Source organism: Meleagris gallopavo, chromosome 15 (genome assembly GCF_000146605.3).
Source record: "Meleagris gallopavo isolate NT-WF06-2002-E0010 breed Aviagen turkey brand Nicholas breeding stock chromosome 15, Turkey_5.1, whole genome shotgun sequence".
In the NCBI taxonomy this organism is placed as follows: Eukaryota; Metazoa; Chordata; class Aves; order Galliformes; family Phasianidae; genus Meleagris; species Meleagris gallopavo.
In genome coordinates this window covers 3,371,620-3,388,933 of record NC_015025.2, presented here as the reverse complement: position 1 = coordinate 3,388,933, position 17,314 = coordinate 3,371,620, and the positions used below count along the sequence as shown (strand labels likewise).

At 37.7% G+C, this 17,314-nt stretch overlaps 1 protein-coding gene across 2 annotated transcripts in view; it reads left to right on the top strand.

The window, feature by feature from the left end:
* Nucleotides 1-263: 263 nt before the first annotated feature.
* Nucleotides 264-17,314, top strand: part of SPDL1 (spindle apparatus coiled-coil protein 1) — a 19,735-nt gene continuing 2,684 nt past the window's right edge. Inside the window, exons 1-11 of one of the 2 annotated variants that reach the window (XM_031555670.1) lie at nucleotides 264-1,505; nucleotides 3,151-3,327; nucleotides 5,372-5,548; nucleotides 6,096-6,290; nucleotides 6,543-6,692; nucleotides 7,307-7,405; nucleotides 8,209-8,319; nucleotides 10,682-10,822; nucleotides 11,587-11,696; nucleotides 11,866-12,053; nucleotides 12,782-13,560. In XM_031555670.1, coding sequence (XP_031411530.1) covers nucleotides 3,169-3,327; nucleotides 5,372-5,548; nucleotides 6,096-6,290; nucleotides 6,543-6,692; nucleotides 7,307-7,405; nucleotides 8,209-8,319; nucleotides 10,682-10,822; nucleotides 11,587-11,696; nucleotides 11,866-12,053; nucleotides 12,782-13,332 — 1,881 coding nt within the window. In that variant the 5' untranslated portion in view covers nucleotides 264-1,505; nucleotides 3,151-3,168 and the 3' untranslated portion in view covers nucleotides 13,333-13,560. Of the gene's footprint in view, nucleotides 1,506-3,150; nucleotides 3,328-5,371; nucleotides 5,549-6,095; nucleotides 6,291-6,542; nucleotides 6,693-7,306; nucleotides 7,406-8,208; nucleotides 8,320-10,681; nucleotides 10,823-11,586; nucleotides 11,697-11,865; nucleotides 12,054-12,781; nucleotides 13,561-17,314 lie in introns of those variants that run through there. The other variant, XM_010718885.3, reaches the window with a different exon arrangement.

The window sequence follows — 17,314 nt, the reverse complement described above, 5'->3', positions numbered from 1 at the left end:
GCCGGAGGGGAGCGGCAGGGTGCGGGGCTGTCATTTTATGTGAGACTTTTGCTGTCTGTTTGTTATTCTCCTTCTGCGTTCTCCGGCGGCTCCGGGGATGCTGAGTGAACGGAGCTGCGCGCTGCCTGTATAGTTAGCGTAACGTAACGTAACGTAACGGCCTGAGTTAAGAGAGCTGAGACAGCGCTGAGGTGGGCCGGTCGCTGAGGTGATGTGTTCGTGGAGCCGGGTGCTGACCGGCTCAAAGGTCAGATTGCAGTCTGATCTATCTTTTGTCTTCGTAATACTTGTCTGCCCAGCAATGTGTATGGCAGAAGCCAGCACAGCCCTGCGAATAGCTTGGTGGATGGTGAAGTAGAGTTGTTCATATAACCAAAGCAATCTGTAAGGGGAAGACCTGGACTCACAGGCAAGAAATTGCCTTGGATCTTACAGCTGTGGTCCAACACCCATCAGTACTTCTGATTGGGTATGTGCTTAGGTGGCTGCTGTGTGTGAGTCGTGGGGTTAACAGTGAAAATAGAAGGAAGATACAGAAGGGAAGAGAAAAGTTTAAGTGCCGGGAAAGTGCCTTTTTGTCTCTTACCTGTTATTTCTTGTAAGGAGTGGTTAAATGGCTGAATAATGGGTGTCTGGACACTTCCACACTGAATCTGTAATAAAATGTAGCCAAAAGTAAGTGACTCCTGTAAGGTTGTAAATGGGGACTGATCTGTTGTTCCTTCTTGCCTGCCCACTGTGTTAATTATTGATTCAATTTGAAAATCTTTTCAGATCAATTCCCTTAACCTCATGTAGAACATGAAGTAGCAGTCTATTCCCCGTACCACACTATAGCCTTATGAACAACAATTCCTGGTCCAGCTGAGTTCATCCCAAATAAGACAGTGAAAAGTTGAGGTTCCTTGTTATCCCGAAGACATGCTTATTTTTCTTCCTTGTACTCAGCAAGAAATTTGTGAATAGGGAACAAATGTTGTTTTTTTTTTTTTTTTAAGCTTCAGTTAGAACATTTTTTAATTTCATGACGTCCTTCTGGTGTTATTCAGTAAATGATCTATTGACAACCAAAAGAAATTGTCTTTGAAACTTTGAAGCAGGAAATATCAGAGGAGAGACTGAAGAAATGGATGGTAGCAAAGCAAATTCACATGTGATCCCTAGAAATACCATTGGTGCTGGAAAAAGGTAGCCCTGAGTGTAGCCCTGCTTCCCAACTTGGGAAAACAATTGCAGTGTGTCTTTCCTTCAGCAGCAGTGCCTGATTTAGCTGTTCTTCTACTATCTGACAGCTGTCTCAACAAAGGTTTGAGTAAGATTTGCCTTTCTATGGGGTTTTAGCAGGTGATCTCATTTCCATGAGACAGCCGCGGTCATTGAGCTCTTAAGACAAGGACTGCTGTGAAGGTATCAGCAATTTGTACTTTATCTGGACTGGACAGCTGCGTTTGTTGTTTGTTCTCCAGGGTATAAAGGTTAAGCAAAGCTTAAATGGACTTTTGAAGGTGAGTTAAAAATATTACTGAAATTTAATGTAAGCCATGGGCAATTAAATTATCTCTAATCTTCACATGTTTCTGTTGGAGCAAATAAGTTATTTTTTAATTTCTGTTTATTAGGTAAGAATTAATTAGTGCCCTTTGGTGCAAATGCCTGCAGGGAGTTTTGTCTAGTTTTACTTATGCTACCTTCTTGCCTTTTACAAGAATTACTTAAAGATTAAATTCTAGGCAGTGTGTGTGTCTTTGTAGTGCTTACAGTGTTATAGAGTGTTACAGGTTCTTCTTACCTATTATGCGTGTGTCAAATCTGTATCTTTTAAGATTTATTTCAGGTTAAGGGTGTGGAACTATTTCAAGTAGACGTGTGGAATAAGTAGACATGAAAACTTAGTTTCTGAGTTTAACGTAAAAAAGAAATCAGGAAAAATTAACACTGATTTCCATCTTGTTCTTGTGAAAGGAACTCACAGGGTTTTGATGCAGTGGTTTTCTGTCTGTTAAAATGGTATCTTATAAAGGAAGCTGAGGAACTTTAGTGGGATTATTTTTGGTACAGCTTGCAAAGAATGAAGACGTTACACTGAAAACTTAACTATAGTCTTTACTGTATTCACAAGTGAAATTTGCTCTACATAAAGACCATAGAATATCTTTGTGAATGTCAGCCAATAGGAATGAAGGACAATATGCCTTTTTAAAAGTGACATAAAAATCAGGAACATTGGCTCTGCGAAATTGACTGTAGTTTTTGTATTATTGTTACTGTGTGCTTTCTGAGAAAATGCTTAGCTTACATGGTTCAGAAGCTCGAGTTACTTAGAGATTTCTGTTTTAATGGGATTGTTTTGTACTGCATGGATTTAGTAGGCTTAGGAGTAAGCAGTCATGCAAGCAATTGGTGCAAGTTTGAACTGAACTTTGTTTTTTAAATATTTTGCTTGGATTCATTTTTTTTCTTCCTGAAAAATAGTCCTTTACTTATCTCTTATGTTTTGATATGAAGATAAAAAGTAAATGAATTTTCTGAAACTTGTGACAGATGGTTAGTAAAAGTAAGTTACCTGAAATAACTTCAGTTTAAAGCTAATAACAGTCATGAGAGACAAAATTAAGCACTTAAATAAAAATCTTTGTGTTAAAATTCCATACATTTTAATCTGGACTTTACTTTTTACTTTCCTTCAACTGCCTCTGCCTATTTCTACGTCCTACTTGATGTCATTAGGAGTAAAACATTTACGAATACAACTGCCTGCATGTGTCTTAAGTGTTATTGTGTGCACATGGTTTTATTTATGATAATGTGGAAGACATCAATCACATGAATAATTGTTTTTAGCCTTCTCTGTCAAGATAGCTATGTGTTGGGTATCTCTGATACTGCTGAAGTTGCTGTGTTGTCAGGAACTGCCCTAGGGTATGCAGGGCTTGTTCCACCATATGCTATTCCTGCTCTGTAGTCATGACCAAGTTGACAAACTAATCACTTTATTGTTCACAGGACTGCTTATTAGAAATCTGAATAGTTTTTGTCTTGTACTGATGCAAACATACACCTAATAAAGCATGGAAATACAGTAACTTTGTTCAGTTGAACTGCTGTAGCAGCTTGCTGTTATTGTAATTATTTTTTCTTTTCAAATTGAAGTAATAAAAGGAAGAAAAAATGGAGACAGAGACCATTTTAAATCTTAGACAACAACTCAAAGAAGCGGAGAACGAGCGAAGGAAGGCTGCGCAATATGGCTTACACTTGTTGGAGTCTCAAAATGAAATTCAAAATCAGTTGGATCAAATGCGTCGGGAATTAACGGAGAAGACTGAGGTGAAGCTTTTAACTTTAAGGGAAAGACTAAGAAGTCACTTCTATTTTCTGAAAGTCACAAGTGTTTTAAATGCTTTCTAGAATTTCCAGATGGGTTTTAACTAAACTCCTTATTTTAAGTATTGGGAGGGTTTTTGATCGTTGCTTTAAGATACTGAGCACAATTTTATCTAGCTGGGCATGGTTTCAGAGCTCGTTCTGCATCAAGGGCTCAGTACCACGTAGAATTAATTACCTCTTATTAAAATGAATAGTAGTCGCTGAAGTGAGTGTGTGTTGGGTCTGTTTAACAGTTGATTTATGTTATGCTCGCCTTGCAATCTTTGTGTTGCTTAAAGCTGTAAAGAAGGCTTTGGATCAGCAAGGTGATGAAGTTGGTTTTGTTTGCTGTACACACTTTTCTAAATACGGAAGGACTCTGAATTTTAGTACATTTCTTTACAGCTTAGAAGTAGCTAAATGTTAAAATATAGCAATATTAATTACTCTTCCAGTCTTAATTGTGAGAGAAAATTGAAGTGTAAGGAATCTTTTTCCACTTTGTTAAACGGTTTACTTTTGGCTTGTTTATTCTCAGCCTAAACTTCAAATCTTCTGTTTGTCTTTATTTGCTCCTAGCTGTGCATTGCTGTCTCTTCCCTTGTGTTAGAGCTAAAATGTGTATTTATCTCTAGGCCAACTGTTGTCTTGTAGCACCCTGCTGTTGTGGAGGAGACTAATAACTCATTTTGATTGGTTTGCCATTAGCCTGCTTAGTGCAAGAGAGGCAGTTGGAAATTACAAGTGATAAAGAAGGCATGACAGGATGATCCTTCTGTGCAGGCAGGCTGCTGTGGTAGTGCTCTGTTGTGAAGCTGCACCTGTGGGTTGCATTCCACCACTATAGACTTGAGCAAATTTGAGCTAGGCTTGTGTGAACTAGATCAATAGGGGACTTCAATTTCAAGGGCTGAAGAAGGAAATTGTTTGCTTTTATACTGCACAAAAATGTGTGAAAGTTGTGGTTATCCAACAGATAATTTAGTGAATGATTTCTGTGTTTACCCATGGAAGCTGAGAACCAAAACAACATTTATGGATACAAATGTGAATTTTAACAATAGCTACAAGATTCTTCAAAAAGTTTGCATGCACTTCTGCACAAGTCCATTTAGGTATTTGATAACAGTAGACTTCTTGCTTTCCATGGGTCTGCACTACAGTGCATTGCCAAACACTTTGTCTTTGTTGAAGCTTGTTCTATGTATTCAAGTTAAATCTGTCTTTGATAAGCAGGTGTCTAGGGTGCAGAGATGATTTCATACCTGACAGGTCTCAGTTTTATGTTCTTCTATCTTCTGTTATTTGTCTTTAAGCTTTATTTATTAATAAAACATACTGCACTTGCAGACTCTCTTGGTGATTTATCTTTTCTACGTTAGTGTTTTCTTCTCCTCCTGCTTAATGGCTAGCTGAAGGAAGAGTACATTGAAGGAGATATTTGTAACTTGCATAGAGGTGGAAGGCAATTAGGAAGGCATTTTTCAATCTGGACAGGCTCATAGGACTTATCACTATTTATTATCACATTTATAACACTAGGAAATTTTGTCTTTACCAGGCATAGAACCCAGCTCTTCTGCAGCAGGGGGAACATTCAGTGTAGCATAACAGCTCTTAATGCAGTTGGATTCCATCAGTGGTAGAAATACAACATGTGAACTTAAAGTTTTCTGTTTAAGCCTCTCCCTCTCTTCCCCCCACCCTCCCAAAAATAAAACTACAAAGTTTTTGAGACTATTTTGAGTAGGAAGAAACACACTTTCCACAGAGGAGAGAATATTACATAATCCACTACCGATTCAATTATAAAAATTCAGAGTGGGGGGTTGAGTTTTGCTACTCCTTGGTAGTAGGGCATGAGAATTCCCTAAATGGAACTTCAACAAAAGGTTGAGTGAATTATGGGCTTTTGGTAGCTGGGGTCTTGATGTAGAACCTTTACTCAATGAATTGTTCTACATTAACATTTTGTCTAGACTTATTAGCGCATTATTTCTTTCAGAAATTTGAACAAGAGAAATATTCTCTTCAGAGAGAAATCGAACTTAAGAATAGGATGTTGGAAAGCCTGAGTTTTGAATGTGATGCCCTCAAGCAACAGCAAAATGTGCAACTGGATAAACAGAAAGAACAACTTACCAGAGTTCATGGACAAGAAGTCAATGACCTTAAATACAAGGTTTGGTATCTAATATATGGAGAAAATGTTGCTAATAGCACTTGGAAAAGAAGTATTATACTCATGAGTGTGTACTTGTGGACAGACGAATTTAACAGTTGTATTGTGTAGTCATGCTTTAGTTTGCCATATAAGTTCAGCAGTTAAACTCTGAATTGAGCTTATGCTTTATTTTCAGCTGCTGTTACAAAAGAGTTAAAATTATCATGATGACTTTTATTCAAATCAAAACTTGAGTAAACACTTTAGGAAAATAAGGCTGAAGTTGTTGATTAAAGAGCAGAGTAAATGCATTCTTCAACTTGTCAAAGAATGTTGCCACAGAACTAAACTATTGGTATTAAGATGAGAGCTCGTTTAGTTGATGTTTAACAAACAAATCAACATAGCTACACTGAATTGCATCTGATTTTAAGGCTTATTTTTAAGAGCTGATCCTTAAGTTGTACTTATAAGGCATTTCTACAATTAGAACGTAAGCCAGAAGCATTGTGCTTTTGACTATTTTATTATAAAAGAGTTCACTTAGTTGTTAAATGTCTTTAAGTTGGAGAACCTGAAGGCAGAACTAGATGAAACTCGGCTATCTGAGAAGCAACTGAGACACAAAGTGGACCATCAGAAGGAAATAATTGCTGCCAAAACAGAAGAGCTACACATGATGTCTGAACGTGTGCATGAAACCATGTCTTCAGAAATGCTCAATCTTCAGATGGAGCTCACAGAACTAGAAAGTGTGAAGGTATGTGATTTAGCAGTTGATCAACAGGGATGTAAGCTACTGCTGTGTATATTTTGCTAGTTGGATTGACCTTGTAGTAAGAAATTATCCACAAAAAAAGCACGATAGCCTTAAGTATATTTTAATACAATCCCTTCAACATAATATTTTTGCATTAATGGTAGTTATTAGCAACAAACCTGTTTGGCTCGTTGGCCTACTTTTCTTAAAACTGTTTAAGTTTTTTATTTCATGCTTGATTTTTGTGTTTAGGCCAGTGTTGAAGAAAAGCTGAATGAACTGCAGTACAGCAAAGAACAACTAGAACTCATCAATAGTAACTTACGTAATCAGCTGGAGCGTCTACAAGCAGAAAAAGAAGAGAGGGAAAAAGAAGTTGTTTCTTACTGTAATGCACTAGAGGTAATTTTATTCAACTGTGCTGAATAATCCCTGAGTTCAGCGAGTAGCTGGTGCTAGATTGTCACAGAAATAGGATGAGGAGCCCTGAGGGGAGTTCTGAGAGGGGGGAGGAAAGAGAGAGGATGTATTGGCTTAATCATGCTTAGTAGATCAGTGTTACCTGTCAATAAGTTATTTCTATACTGATGTTCTCTTGTGGAAGGCTATCTGTGAAGATCCTTTGCACTACAATATTCTGCCTCATAAGAGGAACTTGTAACAGGTCACATATCTCCATTTCTATTTCACATTCCTGCTGAATGCCTAGGGGGCAGAAGGTATGTGACTCAGTATCACAGAAAGGCTGGTATCTGCATCATCATTCCAACTGAATGAGTCTTTCTATCAAGGGTTTAGTGAAGCTCTTGTCTGGAAGAGCAAGTGGAATATTAGGCCTTCTAGTGAAACAACTTCCACAGTCTTTGTGTCTAGAACTACATATACAACTAAATGCTGCGATATGAGGTAACTTGTGCTAAATGCCTAAGAAATTAACATATTAAAACAACTTGATTAAATTATTATGGATCTGATGTATTGCATATTAAAGTAATGCTCTCTTTGCTTAAATCTAGAAAGCTCGTGAAGTTAATCAAGAGCTTCAGGTTCAGCTGGATCATGTGGTGCAGCAATCTTTGGACCCTACAAGTAAAGGCAATTCTCTCTTTGCTGAGGTACAGCTATGCCATGGGTATCTGAGAATATTCAGAGGATGGAAGATAAAATTCATCATAAGAATAGGAACTTGTTTTCAGTGCAACACCTGATTATTTTTAACTGATCTGTCTGGCACAAGTATCTGTTCTTCAAATAATCCTTCAGTATTGAATTGTCTGGGAATGCCTGTAGAAAAGAATTTTTATGCATTTTCTAAGGTTGGGGAGTGAAGTCATTAAAGTTGACTGGTTGTCAAGATGACAGACGGCAGTCTGCAGCTCTTGGCTCTGAAGAGTTTTATTCAGCTGGTAATCTTTCTTTAATGCAGAAGATAAATGTTGAAAAACGTAAATACTGTGGTTTTTGTTTTTTTTTTAAAGCTGTTGAGAAATGGCTGGGTGTTGGAGCGTTTGGCAGGGTTTGTGAACTAGCCTTTGAATAAGAGTCGAGCTGGTATTGAATGCCAGCTTTTTCTTACTGTGCTCAGTGAATGGCTTGAGTTGATGCACTGTTCATATTTATTTTAAATTGCTTGTTCCAATTTAAATCAGAACAAATCTGTAGTAAAGCTGATGCTTTTAAAATATTATTCCAGTATCAAAAGCTCAAAGAAATCTCTTATACTTTACCAATGGCCTTCAGCTGCTTGCAGCACTATCTGCTCACTGTTTATCACAAAATTGATGCTAATAGCACACTGCTGATGTGAAAGCAGTATTTTCAGACCAACATCAATTTCTAGGCACCTTCTCTTGAAACTTAGAATCCAAATGACAATGTTATTGTTTTCATAGTAATAATTGTGAAAAATGTTCTGTAGGTGGAGGACCGTAGGGCAGAAATGGAACGACAGCTGATCAGTGTGAAAATAAAATATCAGTCACTACAAAAACAGCATGCATTCACTAGAGAACAATTGCAAAGAATGAAGGTATGATTATCACTGTAATGCTCCAGGGTTTCCTTGGGGTCTGAAAAGACAATGCTTTAGAATGTAGGCTAGGAGGTCTGATTCTCTTTCAAGTGTGGTAACATCAGTCTGGGTGGATGGGTGGGCAGGAACAGAAGACATGTCATTGCTATTCAACTCAAGTAGAGTGCATCAGTCTTTTTCCAGTGCCACTACTTTATTCTAGAATGCCAAGCACTGAAGAAGCTGTGCTTACTTGAGCAGTAGTTGTTTACTGGGTAAAGCGTAACAGTTTCTGTCACTCAAACCAGCTTTCAGTTTGTCTTGCCTGTTGCTTTGTTTTTGTTTGTTAGTATGTCAATAACTTTATTTGTGTTTTAATTGAGGTTATTAGGAGTAAGCAAACTTCACTTCCTCCTGTGATCACACCTTTTTCCCTCTGAGTTGCTTTCTTGGTTGTTTTCTTCCTACTTTTCCCTATACTCAATGCAAGAGCAAGAGTTTTAAGTTTTTCTCACAACTGTTTCAGTTAGCCTGTTTTCTTAGGTTGGCAGCTTGTAAGTTAATAAATATTGTTGAGAAAGCTAGTTAGCAGAAGCTGTTTTGCAGCATCCCATTTACATTATCTTGTAAAACTGCCATCTGTTCTCATGTTGGCTTTCTAATCTCACAGTACAGGAGTGGATTCTTCAAGTTTGATCATGCATCTTGTCTGAGAACAGTGCTGAAACATAAGTGATGATAATGAGTAGCACTGCATAGCTGTGTAGCTTAACTGAAGTTGAAAGTAAGTAAAATGTCTGAGTAAGATCAGTTATTTAGAATCTCTCTTCCTCCTTGTGTGGTATGGGAGACAACCGGTCAGCCAGTTATGAACATTATATTCTCAAAGGCTTTATGTGGAACTGAAGTAAAGTGGTATCCCTGTTCTCTTAATGTTGGTATTTGTAATTTCAATGGCTCAAGCTGCCTTCTTAGATCCCTTTTAGTATCTCTTCTGTTTTGCATTGCATTGTGCTGCTGTGTTAAAACTCAGTGTTGAATTAGCTGATTTCTACTTGTTCAGTAGCTGACTCCAATATTGTAGTTAATTGTGTTGTTTGAGCCTTTGTTGTCAGAGTATTTGAATGTGGTATTGGCTGATAGCTTGTGAGGATCTGACTTAGGGTCTGCAAATGCTAATCCCATAGAGGTTTCCTCATGTCTGGAGTGTTCCCATAACTTGCAGTAGCCCTTCCAGTTTCTTAGTTTTTCTCGTTGTTTTTTTCTGTAGATGAACTGCAGGTGTCAATTTTGACAGTTAGCAAATGAGCACTTAAGTGAAGAGGAAACATCACGATTCTACATCTTTGGCAGAAAATAAGTATGCTTCTAGTGAGCCAGTGGGGACTAAAATGTTGTTTCCCCTTTCCTCTTGTACAAGTTACAAGGAGGAGATAGAATTGTTTTTCATTGCAGTTTGAACATGTAACCGTTAATATCCTTTATTTTCTATTTGAAATGTAGAGGATGGTGTAGGGTAAATGTTCTGCAGTTTTCTTTGTTAATCTGCAATCTAACTTGCTTCAGTTGATCCTTTCCCTGGGACTTCTCTCAAAGGTCTTTCAGTGTTGTTCTATCCACGTTGACTTGTCTGGTGAGAATGCTGCAGTTCCCAGTAACGCCGTGTTGCATGTGTACATGCCTGCATGTGCTTTTCCTGTTTGAATTCCTGTTGTGCCATTTATTACTGACTGTGTTAAGGACCTTATATCATGATGCTGTGATACTAAGTGTCAGAATAATCTGCTGTAAATATGAGAGTTGGATATGCTTTTCCTTTTGTAATGAAAGGATATTTCTGTACTTGGAAGGGTTACATTTTGGGATAAGTATTACAGAATATAAACTTAAATTACCATCTATTCCTCAGAATTAGAAATGCAAAAAAAGAGTTATGTTCTTTTTTGTTTGCTTTTTCTTCACTTTTTGGGGTGTTGAAGTATTTTAAGTGAGAAATTCTTCATAGACATGTTTAGCTCTCAAGAGGCTGGGCTGTAGTGGGGTTTTTCTTACCATGAACTTTAAGTTTGCTGTGAAATGTCTTGTGTACAACTTTGGTAGCATATTTATGGACTCCTTAGTAGTTGAGGAGGAAGATAGAACACCTTGGGACCATAATGATTTCAGGAAGGCCTTTTCTGTCTGGAAAACTGTTAGTATTTGCATTGTCTTAGGTTGGCACTGTTTAATTGTCAGAGGTGCATTTAAGCATCCAGTGCTGTTCTGTATTCACACTTAGCAGCACAGGGCTTGGCTATCCTAAGCTTTCAGGGAAAGAGGATAATATTTTCTGTCACTTAACCCAATGCTTGTTCTGAGGATTTATTACCCTTTTTTCCAGCTGCAAATGGCGACCCTGCTACAGATGAAAGGTTCTCAGGCAGAATTTGAGCAGCTGGAACGCTTACAGTCAATGTTGGAGCAAAAGAATGGTGAAATAGAAGATCTTCTTGTGAAAGTGAGGCAACTAGAAAAATTCAAGGTATGTGGTCTGTGATTAAGTGAAGTCACACAATTGGGAGTAACATATGAGAATAACTATGAAAAAATGTCATATGTAAACTTGATAGGTATTTATTTTTTTCTGTACTATAAATCGTCAGGAAAGAAAAAGATTGTTTCAAATAGCTATCAAGTACTTGTATCTGTTGACTGATAAGGGCTTCTGAGATTTGTTTTAGATCTTCAGATGTGTAGAGGGACAGTTTTAAATCTGAGTAGCATTTTCAAATAGCAAAAAAGAGGTGAGCCTAATGTAACATAATACTGATGTATGTTATTGAACACTTGCTGCACCTGTAATGTCTTCAGTGTGATGTAAAGCGTTCATGTAAAAATTGTAAATGACTTTGGCTATTGGGTAACATGGTTTGTCCTTTACCTTTGAGTGTCCAGCTGTTGAAGCATAGAAATAAAGACTTGAAGCAGATTTTTCAAGGGTAAACTAAATGTTCTGTGTTTTCAAGTAAAAGAGGAAGATGCGATGCTGTTTTACAATTCTATTTGGAAACCTTTCGGATTTGGGAGCTTGCTTAATTTTTTTCCTCTCCTTTCATTGTGAGAGAGAACTACTAGTTTCAATGCAGTTTGACACTTGTAGCAAGTTCTTCTGAGCATTCTTGCGTGTTTAAATGTTTCTACAATGAGGCCTCAATAGAGAGATGCACAGAGAGTTTGACCCAAGGACTAAGCTAATGTACTTCTGAAAGTTCACTAGTTAACAGCTTGTTGTTTTCATTTTATGAGACTTTATATGAGAATATGGAAGAATGTAGAGCTAGTAGCAGCTCAAAAGGAGGAGAGTCTGAAGACGGTTACTACGCTGACTTGCTGCAAATGAAACTCGACAACTCAAAGTAAGTCAAATTGAGGTAGAAACTTTAATAGCACTGGAAGATACCTTTTTGTCTTCCTACTGGTGAATTTTAAATCTGAATTTTATTTGAAGCAGTTGAATGTGTACTTGACTCTGTACCTGCTGCCTGAAAAAGAATGTCTAAATGACTATATTTTCTCCCCATCCAGCAAGGAAACTGAAACCTTGAAAAATGAACTATCTTTGCAGAGGATGAAAGCTTTGTATGAGAGCCAAAGGGTTCTGGAAGTTGAAAGAAAACTCTTTACAAATGAGAGGCATTTGCAAGCTTGTCAGAGTGAGAACATGAATTTGCGAGTTATGCTGGATGAATTAAAAATGAAATATGAACCTGAAGGTAAAAAGTTATTTTCCATACAGAGGAAAAAAAAAAACAACTTGGTTTTCTTAACCATCCTGTCCAATATTGTTTATACGTGGAAGTAAAACACTACTCTTTAAATAGTAGCCTTTTGATAGCCTGGTCCAAAACTGGATGATCTATGATCCTATGATACATGTACAGCAGTAGTTGTAGGTATCTGTTGATGAGAAGTATCAGCTTGCTCAATGCAGGCAGCTAATCTGAGCTTTGTAATGTATGTGAAACTCTTGGTGGGAAAGCTGTTCAGGAGTGTAAGTTACTATAGATGAAGCTTTGACAAGAGGCCCACCTGAAAAAACATCTGATGCCTGCCTTTCTGCAGAAACAAAGGACTTGTAGTCTCTGGAGGAACATGAGTGAGGAGTTGGCTGGACAAATTGTTTTAGTACACTTGTCCAAACCCAAAGGCTTTAATTTTTATTGTATTTGTGGAAGCTTATGTCAGCAGCCTCCAGAACAGTAGATCTGGTGTTTTGCAAGCCTACTTCTGTTGCTCTGCATTGTAATGTAATATTACTAAGAGAATGCATTCTTTGGAAGGGATGTATGTTGTCTCTTGAGAATTGTTGTGAGGTCTCAAGTCAGGTGAAATGTTCTTTACTGGCTTTAATGGCTGTTAGGAATGTCATGTTAGACAAGTTAGCCACAAGTTCTCTTTGTTTGTGGACATAAAATACAGCTCTTCTATTTTTTTCCCTTAGAGCTACTTAAAGTCACTAAAATTAAAAAGAAAAGGGAGAAGATTCCAGTGGATGCTGCTTGTGAATATTTAGACAGCAAAAATACTTCAGGAAATGAGGCTCCTCTCACTCATCTTCCAAGTAAGGAGGAAGCTAAGATGACTTCACATAACTTGGAGCAAATTGATTCTTCATCCAAAAAACAAGCGCTTGAAGCATCACCAATAAATGTAGCTCTTCAATCAATGGACAAAGCAGTAGAACCTGAAAGAGAAAGAAAGAGAGTTAAAACTAAAGATGACAGTCTTGACACCTGCACATCATACAGCAGAAGCGGAAGTAATTTTTTGACTTCAAGTGCCCCCAGGTCAGTGTCAGCTTCTGTGTATGGTCAAGGCAATCAGCACAGACCTGCATCTCTTTTCTTTCGCTGCATGAACTATGCTATCCACTTGTTTATCTGTTTCCTCAGTGTTGCATGCAGTGTAATTCCTAAGCTTCGGCTGCCTACCTTCAACCTCTCAAAACCTTTTAGAAAGATTAAAATGGTGGCTTATGAAAAGGACTCTTGAAACTGTAACCGTTCTTGAAATAATGTTAAGGTTAAAGGTGTGTAAATATTGTTACAAGTCAGTTGTTTTGCTTTTCTTTTGAAAGTCAGACTGTTTTGTCATATAACTGCATTGCATCTTAAGGTTTAAAAAAACCCAAACAATAGGTATCATGCTTCAGTTTCATACCTTATTCCAGCCTTCTTCAATTTCAGATTGAGATAAAAGCCTAAAAAAAAAAAAAAAAAAGAGTATTCTTAATCCAAATAAAGCTAACGGAATTTGCTGTATGCAAGATTATATATAAATTGTGCTATGAGTTCATATTAGCAGGTCACTGACTTTGCTAACCTGGATGCATAATAACTTGAAATGTAACTGTTAAAACTAAGATTAAGTTTGTTTTATAAATGGAGAAAAAGGTTACTTTTTGTTAAAGTGACTTTAGGCAGTAATTAGTGAACATCTAAATTCTGATAGAAGGAATGCTGTTTCTTTTTCCCTGTCAATTCTTGTCTCCAATTTGTAGACATCATTGTACTCTGAGGGTAATTTCTGGGATACTTTAGATAATTTGAGCTTATGAAATGATAATATTTGGTAGCAAAAATAACACTTGTGTGCTTCCCTTGTTTCCTACCCCTTTTCTCCCTAGCTTTTTTCAACTTTTAAGTTGTCATTGTGCATCTCTAATGTGAGCACATAAGAACTTTAAGTTATCATTCAGGGAGAAAGCAATAGAATGTTCATCAGGAATACACTGATAAATAAAAGAAGAAAAAAAAAAAAGGTCCTTTCATGCAGCTTCCTTATGGTTCATTTTCTTTGGCTTTTCATGTAACACCAATACAAGGCTGGAGATAAAAGAATTACTTGAAAATCTAGAGTGTCTTGAAGCCTAAAACATCCCAGTCTAGAATTCTGTTTTATCTGTCTGTCCCACACAATCAAGCTTCCACTCTTTGTTTGGGTTTTTTTTGTCTCCCTCCTTTAATGTGTATTTTGGCTGTTGTTTACAAGATTCCTTACTGAGTTCTCCATAGCAGTAGCTTTTTTACTCGCTAGATTTCATGAACCTTCCAGTGAGGCCGAGATGTGCCTCATCTATTTGTTTATAGATACTAAGTTTGTGTTTAGTATACAAAAAGCTTTCTTGATAGGTGACTTGTTAGGGGACAAACTGGAGATGCTTAACAGTATTAACAGAAACTGTTTCCTAACATTCTTAAAAATAGCAGTGTAACTTGAGTTGGGGTTTAAATGTCGATTGAGAGAGACGGTGTCCTGATACTCAACATTCAGAGGGCGTTTGTTCCAGAACAGCCTGAAACATGGTTTGAAACGTGTTTCAGTTTTGAAACAAAACTGAAGAAAGTTAAAAGATTGTTTAGGGTAGGACTGTATCTTATGTTGAGGGGAAAATGTTCATGTGAATAACATTTCAGGTCATATCAACAAATACCTTTCAGACCAGTGGAATCTAGATTGACAGCAGCTTCCAAGATGGAGAAAAGCTTGCTGCCTGAGTTCTGCAGAGTAGATCCAAAGTTGCATTCAGATGTAGTTGATTATTTTGACTCAGATCAATTGCTCATGGCGGTTGGATGTAGTTAAGAGGTTTAAAGGAACTGCACACTGTAGTCTTCTGTAGCAGTCTGCATAAACTGTGAGTGAACCAGCAGTTGAATTAGCTACAACAGTGTATGCAGGGACCCTTCCTGAGGAGGAAAGAGCAGAGAGGTCAGGCATGGGTGCAAAATGTTGAGAGGAGAGATTTATGGTGTTCTGTATGCATAAAGGAACAATTGTGTGAACTGGGCAGGAAAATGTAACCTTATTTTTGCATATTTTTCTGAAGAAGATGAAATGTCTGCAAGCAGTAAATTGTTGGAAAAGGGTTAGGTGGACTGAGGAGGTAAACCTCTTCTGAGCTGGAGGGAGGTTGAGGAAAGGAAAATGTTTTATGGCACTGATGTTTTGGAAGTATAGGAGAAGTGCAAGAGGATGAAGCTATAGTTCAGACAAAGGTTTTAATCTTGCACACGTAAAGAATAAAATGTAATAGGGGAGGGGGAAACACCTTTCCAACCCTCCATAAATCCACCTCCACATCTTGTTTTGAAATGATAGTGGAGTGAGTAAAGGATAAATCAAGAAAGAAGATTCTGGGCATGTTTGACGTCATATCAATAAAATAGCAAATCCTCAACTAATCATCTTGATAAGTTACCATCGAGGATTTCCTAAACCCTAACATTTTATGCTATATTAAGTAGGAAACCTTGATAAAATCTGGGTATTTGAGAAGCTAGTTTCTTAAATAAAGAATCCCTGGGCTGTTATGTGATGCATGTGGGTAAAACCCTACATGGGGTCATTGCTAAATGGAAGGGGGCAAAAAGTGTGGGCAGACCTTTTTGTGCAATAATGTGGCAGTGTGTGTTACAGCTGCATGGAATGGAGTTCTGGAATTGGAGCATTAACACTTTAACTCCCAGTGCACTACATGATGTTATGATGTGGAATACTGAAAACCAAAAAACACAAAACCGTGACACCTACTATAGTGGTTTGTGAAATAAAATGTTATGCTGTAACACTTTAAGTATAAACTTCAGTCGGCCTGTGACTCAGTTGTGAAACTTGCAGCTAAACTGCTGTGGTACCAGATAATCTTCAGAATATGACTCGAGCTTTCTTGAGGGAAGTGTGGGGGAGGAACACTGAATTCTGTACTCGAGCACAAGAATTGGACTGTATGTTAGAACTGAAAAATAAGAGATGTCTTGTTATGCTCCTGAGAAGCTGCTAGGCCAAATTCCCAATGCATTTGGTGACTTGAGCAGCCAGCAGAACAGTCCAGGTGAGAAGTACAGGAGAGCATATGCTGAGTAGTGTTACTTTTTATCGGCTCATTGCATGTGAATGCGCAGTTGTGTTTGTATCTTCAGGAAAACTGAGAACAGAATAGTAACTTTGAACTGACATCAGCTGTTCCCCAGGTTACAGAGAGCATTAGCTTTCTCTAAAACTTTAGGTTAAAAATCTCAATCTCATTCCGTGTATCCTGGTATAACAGGGGCTTGGTTAAGGGAATGCGAAGTCTCTACTTTGGTAGGTTACATAATTTTGAATGGTTGTTTTTAAACTGCGTTTCATTTGCTTTTCATCTTAGCAAGTGTGTTTCAAGGTTGTTTTAAATGGCTTTCTAATATTTACCATAGGAACATAGAGCATCTGTGTAGAAGTAATGTCAAGGCATTAAAATGAGAATGTTGCTATTAAGAGTTCTATCCATGAAGATGATATCCCTTGAAATCTGAATTAATGCAATTCCTATAAATTTTTTTTCCACCTCTAGTGGAGAAAAAAACTCTTGCCTGTAATTGCCTGTAACAATGGATGGATTTCTGTGATGAATACATAACGTCGTGCCCTACTTGTTCTCTGACTGAAGTATATTCCTAGATGTGTCTTCAGTGTAGACTTAAGTGAGGTATTTAGTGGAGGACTTCAAAAGTATCAAATACGGTTTTTAAACGTATTTTAGGCTCCTGGTAACAGCAGTAGAGGTGTTTCTATGCTAGGTAGCAGTCATGGTTCAGTGTATCGAAAGAGTAGGGGACTTTTCTGGGATGCCAGAGATATTTACTGGTGTTGTCTTCATGTTCTTTATGTTCCTTGCAAAAGTACCTTTTCCAATATCACTGCCAGTCTGGGTAGTCATTGCTTCAGACACTGTAATGGCTTGATGTTGCATTGGCATTGCAGTGAACCACGTGGGGGAATTGACCTAGCTGCTTGGTTTCTGTTTCCAAACCCTAAAAAGGGATTCTGACCCTCTGAGAACATGGGGTGTTGAGGCTGTAGTTGTGGTTTTTTTTTGTTTTGTTTTTTTTTCTCTTTCAAAAACAAACAAAAAATGCTGAAGCTGGGAGTCCCCAAAGGGATGGTGGTGTGAAATGTTACACTTGGAAGATTGCTGGGGGAAAAAACAAAGCTT